General features: G+C 47.4%; 1 protein-coding gene across 1 annotated transcript; it reads left to right on the top strand.

Annotated features, from left to right (window-relative positions):
* The first annotated feature begins 231 nt into the window (after positions 1–231).
* GPR135 (G protein-coupled receptor 135) lies at positions 232–5,101 on the top strand. Its single transcript, XM_043920996.1, has one exon. The coding sequence runs from the start codon at positions 1,949–1,951 to the stop codon at positions 3,437–3,439; it is 1,491 nt and encodes a 496-aa protein (XP_043776931.1). The 5' UTR covers positions 232–1,948; the 3' UTR covers positions 3,440–5,101.
* Positions 5,102–8,255: the final 3,154 nt, after the last annotated feature.

Consider the following 8,255-nt stretch of genomic DNA (forward strand, 5'->3'; position numbering starts at 1 on the left):
AATGCATAGGGTAGCCTCCACAATAAAGAATTATCTGGCTCAAATGTCAATAATGCTGAGACCAAGAAAGCAAGTCTTATTTTACCACCCTGCTGTGCCATGTTTAGTTGCTCAGTTGTGTCTGATTCTTTGCGATCCCATGGACTGTAGCCCACCAGGCCTCTCTGTCCGTGGGGATTCTCCAGGCAAGAATACTAGAGTGGATTGCCATGTCCTCCTCCAGAGGATCTTCCCAACTCAGGGATCGAACCCAAGTCTCCCGCATTGCAGGCGGATTCTTTACCATCGGAGCCACAAGGAAAGCCCTTTTACCACCTTAAATGAACTTTATTTATACTGTAAGTTTCCAGTAGGATATTTTTCCCACCCAAATGAGCACCCAAAACACTAATATTGTTGATACTGAGGCCTGAAAGTATACTAGTCATTCTTTAGATCAGTGTTTCTCAAACTTGCATCAGAATCTCTTGCAGGGCTGGTGGCTGGGCTCCATCTGCAGAGTCTCAGATTCAGTAGATTTGCGGTAGGGCCAGAGAATCTGCATTTCTAACAAGTTCCCAGGTCATGCCAATGCCACTGGTCCAGGGTCCACACTTTGCAGACCACTGCTTTAGAGAACCTAAGGGTTTATTACGCTTTCCCCCGTAAGATGCCATGCCCAGAAAGCTTTCCTGAGCAGGCAGACCCTTCTTGTTCATGAAATCTTCCTGCCAGATACCTGGAGCTGCATCTGTGGCAACTCCAGCACCTTAAACTCAAAACATACCACCTTCCAGAGAACTGACAAAGACTGACAGCAGAGCAAGGAAGCAGTGACTGTCCCCTCCTCCCTGACACATGTGAGACAGTAACGGTCCTGAGGGCCAGGCCCTTGAAAACAAGGTGGCATCCCTTCTCCAGGATCCGTATCCTGGCTCCTCAGAGCACCTGTATCAGAATCACATTGAGGTTTTTGATACATGGGCCCATCCTCAGTAATCCTGGGAGTCAGCCAGTGACTGCATTTTAATAAGCTTACTACATCAGTGGTTCTCAAAGCCTGGTCCTTGGACCAGCAATATCATACACCCAGTAACGTGTTAGAAATGCAGATTTTCAGACAGGACCCCATACCTACTGAATCTGAACCCCTGAAGTTGGATCCAGCCACTTGTGTTTTAACAAGCCTTCCAGGTCAGCAGTCCCCAACTTTTTTGGCACCAGGGACCGGTTTCCTGGAAGACAGTTTTCTCAGACAGAGCTGGGTGAGGCAATGGTTTAGGTTTCACCCCCTGCCCACCTCCTGCTGTGCAGTGTGGTTTGAACAGGCCAGGGACCCCTACCCGTCTGTGGCCTGGGGGTTGGAGACCCCTGCTCTAGGTGACTCTTGCCTGCTTAAGTTTGAGAATACCTAGTTTAAGTACTTCTGCTCCCTCATGTTTAAGATCTCCGAATTTAGACTGTTTTCCTCTTCAGGTTCTAGATTCCTTTCCTACTTGTAGATGCCAGAAGCACCCACAGGAAGCAACCAACCCCCTCTCCCCTCTACCTCTGTAGAACATGTATGTGGAACCAGAGTGTGAGCGTAAACTCCTATAGAATTTGGTCATCGATATGAGGGCCACTCCCGTTTTAATCTGGCCGGGCAGTGGGCCCCAGGAGCTCCACCTGGCACTCTCTGAAGCCCACCCACCCTGGCCGCGAAACCTCAGGGAGAGGTGATGTCCTGGACACGCTTTTCCAAGGGTTCTCGGCCCGCGGCCCGCCCCGCGCTCCTGCGTAAACACGCGGTTCCCTCGGCAACGCCTGGAACGCACGTCAAAGGCTCCGCGAGTCTCGGGCGACGGTCACCCCTCCGGCCGAGCGCGACCCCCGGCAGAGGCCTCTCGGCCCGGCCCCGAGCCACCTCGGGCTTGCGGCCTCCTCCCCTGGTGCGGGATGAGCAGACCTGCGGCCGCCGCGGGGCCCCATGGAGGAGCAGCCGCCGCCGCCGCCGGTCCGCCCGCCAGTGAGCACGGCCTTATCGGGCAGCCCACACCCCGGCGCCCCCTCCCCGGCCGGCACGCCTGGCGGGACCTCCTCCGCGGCGACGGCGGCGGCCGTGCTTTCCTTCAGCACCGCGGCGGCCGCGGCGCTGGGGAACCGGAGCGACGTGAGCGGGGCCGACAGCACTGGCGCCGCGGCTGGCGGCGGCCTCGGCGGGCGCGGGGCGGCGGGGGCGGCGGGGAGGCCGCGGCTGGGCCCCGAGGCGGCGCCGCTGCTGTCGCACGGGGCGGCGGTGGCGGCCCAGGCGCTGGTCCTCCTGCTCATCTTCCTGCTGTCTAGCCTGGGCAACTGCGCCGTGATGGGGGCCATCGTGAAGCACCGGCAGCTCCGCACTGTCACTAACGCCTTCATCCTGTCCCTGTCCCTGTCGGATCTGCTCACGGCGCTGCTCTGCCTGCCCGCCGCCTTCCTGGACCTCTTCACGCCGCCGGGCGGCTCGGCGCCTGCCGCCGCCGCCGCCGCGGGGCCCTGGAGCGGCTTCTGCGCGGCCAGCCGCTTCTTCAGCTCGTGCTTCGGCATCGTGTCCACGCTCAGCGTGGCCCTCATCTCTCTGGACCGCTACTGCGCCATCGTGCGGCCGCCGCGGGAGAAGATAGGGCGCCGCCGCGCGCTGCAGCTGCTGGCGGGCGCCTGGCTGGCGGCCCTGGGCTTCTCCTTGCCCTGGGAGCTGCTCCTCGCGCCCGGGGAGGCCCCGGCGGCGGCGCAGAGCTTCCACCGCTGCCTGTACCGGACGTCTCCGGACCCCGCGCAGCTGGGCGCGGCCTACAGCGTGGGGTTGGTGGTGGCCTGTTACCTGCTGCCCTTCCTACTCATGTGCTTCTGCCATTACCACATCTGCAAGACCGTGCGCCTGTCGGACGTGCGCGTGCGGCCCCTGACCACCTACGCGCGCGTGCTGCGCTTCTTCAGCGACGTGCGCACGGCCACCACCGTGCTCATCATGATCGTCTCCATCATCTGCTGCTGGGGGCCCTACTGCTTCCTGGTGCTGCTGGCCGCCGCCCGGCGGGCCCAGGCCGCGCAGTCTCCCTCTCTCCTCAACGTGGTGGCCGTCTGGCTGACCTGGGCCAACGGGGCCATCAACCCTGTCATCTATGCCGTTCGCAACCCCAACATTTCGATGCTCCTAGGGCGCAACCGGGAAGAGGGTTACAGGACTAGGAACGTGGACGCTCTCCTGCCCAACCAGGGCCGGGCTCTGCAGGCTGGAAGCCTCAATCCCCTACGAAACCGCTATACCAACCGCCTGGGGGCCTGCAGCACGATGTCCTCTTCCAACCCGACCGGCGGGGTGGCAGGGGATATGGCCATGTGGGCTCGCAAAAATCCAGTTGTGCTTTTCTGTCGGGAGGGACCACCAGATCCTGTGACAGCAGCGGCTAAACAATCTGGAGCCGGGGATACCAGCCTCTAAGGAGGGCTGGGATGCACAGCTTATGAAGGCAGATTTCCACCCACTTCTGTTAACTAGCGGGGAGAATCGTGCATTTCATAAAGCCAAGCGTTTAAAGAAGAGACAGAGGGGAAGGCTTACCCCTTCCCTCCAAACAACATAACAAGACAATGTCCTTTCCTTCTGAAGTGCCAAAAGGAATGTAAAATGCAAAAATTAAAACGATCTTACACCACACAACCAAGCATTGTGAACTGTCAGTGCCCAAAATGACAAAAATAAAATTCACAATTACTGAAAAGCTGATGTTACAGGAATCACACTGTGAAACAAACCAAAAAACTCATTGAATGCGACTGGTATTTGTTCATATACAGAGTTCCAGGAAAGAATGAAGACCTTAAGAACTGCTTGAAGGCCCCTCTACATCACCAGCATTCAAGGGAACTTCAGATTTCTAGAACCTGCACCTCTGACACATGCCTAGGGTGCTTAGGAGTAGAAATGTTTATCTGGCTTTACAACTTTGGTGCATTTCCTTCCCACTCCCTCCCCATAATCTCTGTGGGAAATTTTAAATTCATATCCCATTTAAAACCATTTTAGGATTTTGAAGGTGATTTATTACTATAAAATTCAACCCTTTGAGGGGCGAACAGAAGTATGAACATAAATGTGGATAATTTTTAAAGTATTTTGAGATTACATTTAGAAATTAGTGTGCCACATCAAACCCCCCCCCCCGCCCCCCCAAATATTTGCCTTGGAAGTTTTGAGACTTTCACCTTACTCTAACCTGCTACTTTTGTTTCTAATGACTTAGAGGTGCCACTCTCAGAAATCTTTCACATTCTTAAATGATTTTCATAGTAGAAAGTCTTTGCATTTGAAGTAAATTTGATTTTTGGATGCAGCCAAAAATGTAATTTGAAGTCAAGTTGATTGAATCATGTGAATAATGCATATATACATAATAGGAGAACTCTATGAAGTAATCGACTTGGCTATCCTACATAGCTTTCAACTAATCGAAAATGATTCCAAAGAGGAATTCAAAAAATATTTTGAGAAGTGGATGCATTCTTGGAATGAGCATAAGGCTCTCCAAGAAGATCATGTTCTACTTTTGGAAGTTTCGGTATGTTTGTTTTTTAAAAAAGTTACTTTATAGACATGACATCTAAAATAATGTGATCTTTATTTGAAAGGAAAATGGCTGTGAGATTATTATATGTAATAGAGTATTCATAACTTAAGCATAAAGTCAGAGAGTTACTTTAATCAAACTGGGAATACCTTCAGAAAGGTGCAAAACAAAGATGCTTTTTTAAAAAAATTCAATATACGATTCAGAATTTGTATGGGTGAAATTTCTCCTGTTAAATGCCACTGTACAGAGAATCATTTGCTCAGAATTTTGAAAGATGCTTTTTGTGTTTTCACCCTTTTTTCCATCTTACTCCTTTTCTTCAGTGTTTCACAGCCTTAATTGAATAAGTACTTTAAACTAGATATGAAACATCAGCTCTCCTCTAAAGATTTTAATGTGAAATGGCCATCGTTTTTTCCTTGTAAAGTATTTAAACATCTTTGTTAGTATTTAATTTTGTGTGTGTGACAGATGGGTATATGTCATTATTTTGTAATCAAAGATGGAAATATATGATTCTTGTCACAACTAAAGATGTTTTAATGTTTTTCCCTTTCTCAAGGCATAACACAACCAGAAGTTTATGAATTATCTGTATATATCTTCCTACACTAAGTGTAGTACAGAGTAGATGAGATCATCTCTCCTTTTTAGCACTTACTATAACAGTCAGTGCAGCTGAACTCAAGTTTAACAGGTATATCCTGTTAAAGGCAGAAAAAAACCAGTCATGTATTTTTCACACTGTGAGAAAATGGAAGTCATGTCTGGTATTTAGAGGAAAAAGATAAAGTCTTCCAATTACAAAATTGAAATTCAACAGCTATGAATAGAGGTGGAAAAAGAGAAACCTTAGGGGAAGGAGCAAACATGTTGCAATAAGGAGAAGGAGAAGAATTGAAGGAAGGCATTTAAAAATAAACATAACATGAGATAAACCTGCTTCATGAGTGAGGGAGCAAATCCATGAGACGGCACTCTAGGGTAGTGGCATGAAGGACTGTAAGCAGAGAAAGAATTCCCACTGTAACTCTTGGTAGGCAGACGTAGGAAGTTTTAGGAAGGGGATGGCTTGGGAAGGAGATTGTTCTGTTAGTGGTTCTAAGAGGAATGGTGGGTAAGAATGGAGAGAGAGAGAAAATCGCTAATATCTTACTGAACAATTTACAGTGTTATGTTTGTTTTTAAATGTGAGGTTATTCAACTGGTCAGTGATAGAACTAGAACTTGAACCTCAGAGCTCCATATTCCCTTCTCTATTCTCTATTGCCCCCACAAAGATCCCTGAAAAGAGCCACTGAGGAAGAGAAGTTGTGGTACTGTCATCATCACCAACACCATGATCATCACCATCATCTACTGGTTTTATTTTGTATGTCATGTAGAACAACTTCCTGGAGTGCTAAGGATACTGAAGGGTAGAAATCACATTACCTGCCTTAAGAGGGCATACAGCCTAATTGAAGACTTTGTGCTGTATAAAAATTGGCCATAATCAGTACTCTTTAGTTTATCTGTGAGGAAGAAAGGGTGCAGCATTTTCAGAAGTGGTTATCAAAGAGAGGAGATGGATCTGGAAGCAAAAGACATGTAGATAAAGTCCAAGAGCCATCTGGTCCAGTTGTAAGTACTTGGAGACAAAAATTAGTGCCTTGAATAAAAGAGGTGAAAGAATGACCTGAATATTTAAGACTTAGATCTTTCCTCATGACTCTGTGGAAAAAGGAGAAAGAGAAGCTCTGCAATATTGGCATGTATTAAATATTGCTTAGACATAAGGCCAGAATATAATTCTTCATATCTCATTCTGCTCCCAGCTCAAGTATTTCATTTAAATTGCAATAACAAGTCATACTTAGCATAGTACATGCATTAGCTCATTTAATCCTCAAAACATCCTTCTAAGTGGGGGAGGGGTGTTATTATCACACAACCCATTTTACAGATGAAAATACTGAAGCACACACAGGCTTTGTCTAAGATCACACAGGAAGTAAGTGCTACTGTTTATAATAGCCAGGACATGGAAGCAACCTAGATGCCCATCAGCAGATGAATGGATAAGGAAGCTGTGGTACATATACACCATGGAATATTACTCAGCTGTTAAAAAGAATTCATTTGAGTCAGTTCTAATGAGATGGATGAAACTGGAGCCCATTATACAGAGTGAAGTAAGCCAGAAAGATAAAGAACATTACAGCATACTGACACATATATATGGAATTTAGAAAGATGGTAATGATAACCCTATATGCAAAACAGAAAAAGAGACACAGATGTACAGAACAGACTTTTGGACTCTGTGGGAGAAGGCGAGGGTGGGATGTTTCGAGAGAACAGCATGTATATTATCTAGGGTGAAACAGATCACCAGCCCAGGTGGGATGCATGAGACAAGTGCTCGGGCCTGGTGCACTGGGAAGACCCAGAGGGATCAGGTGGAGAGGGAGGTGGGAGGGGGGATCGGGATGGGGAATACATGTAAATCCATGGCTGATTCATATCAATGTATGACAAAACCCACTGCAATGTTGTGAAGTAATTAGCCTCCAACTAATAAAAATAAATGAAAAAAAAAAAAAAAGAGAAATAAGTGCTAGATTTGCCCCTAGCAGACAGGTGCCAGAAGTCTCATCTTAATCACTAAACAGTACTGCTTCTCTAATTTGTAAAAGATAATGGGAAACCTGGAAAAGAGCCCATGAAGATAAAAACAGGACTTCCTAGGTGACACTAGTGGTAAAGAATCTGCCTGTCAGTGCAGGAGACATAAGAGACTTGGGTTCAATCCCTGAGTTGGGAAAGTCCCCTGGAGGAGAGCATGGCAACCCACTCCAGTATTCTTGCCTAGAGACTTCCATGGACCCAGGAACCTGGTGGGCTACAGTTCAGAGGGTTGCAAAGAATTGTACACAACTGAAGAGACAGCACAGTACAGATAAAAACAATTATCAAAGTAATGGGAAATAGATATCATAAAATTTAAAAGAAAGTATTTGTTTAATTTGGGGAACAGCTATATAAGATGTGTGTTTTAAAAATATATGGAGAGATTTTGAGCAGTTATTTTCTCATATAAACCCTGGATGATTCCAATCAATGGCCTTCTCCATTCCTGCTCCAGGGTGACTGAGCACAGCTGGAGAAAATTAAGTCAGATCAGTTAGTTCCCTCTGCACCTAGAACCCATAGTCTTGCCTGACCCTTCTACCCTACCCAGCAATCTGAATTTCTTCTCATCAGCTCACTCCTTCTGCCCACTTTAGTGACCCTTCAAACTTTCTCTGCTCAAACTTTTAACCAGTCCTTTCTTTTTGGAAGATCAGTTTTGCTCCTACTTCTTGAAGAAAATAGAAGCCATCAGATACAGATACCTTCATATTTTAGCCATCAAAGGAAACACGCTAAACTGAATTGACACCAGTTCTCAGTTCTGTCTTTCTAGTAGTAAATAGTCTGGTCTCCTCAACAGCCTCAGGAACCTCATGCTGTCAATCGGTTCCTTTTTGTGGTATCCTTAGCCTTTCCTGCTGAATCAAATCCTTCCCATAAGTTCTTAAGCATTCTCACTTAAAAGGGAAAAACAAAACCTCTCCAGTTTATCCATCCCGTTTCTCTCACTCTGCCCCTGCCCTTCAACTAAACCTGTCAAAAGAATTGCCTATACTTTTACAGATCTAGATC

Source organism: Cervus elaphus, chromosome 12 (assembly GCF_910594005.1).
Source record: "Cervus elaphus chromosome 12, mCerEla1.1, whole genome shotgun sequence".
Taxonomy (NCBI): Eukaryota; Metazoa; Chordata; class Mammalia; order Artiodactyla; family Cervidae; genus Cervus; species Cervus elaphus.

Coding starts and splice junctions, on each gene's coding strand:
- GPR135 (XM_043920996.1), top strand. CDS start 1,949: ATGGAGGAGCAGCCGCCGCCGCCGCCGGTCCGCCCGCCAGTGAGCACG.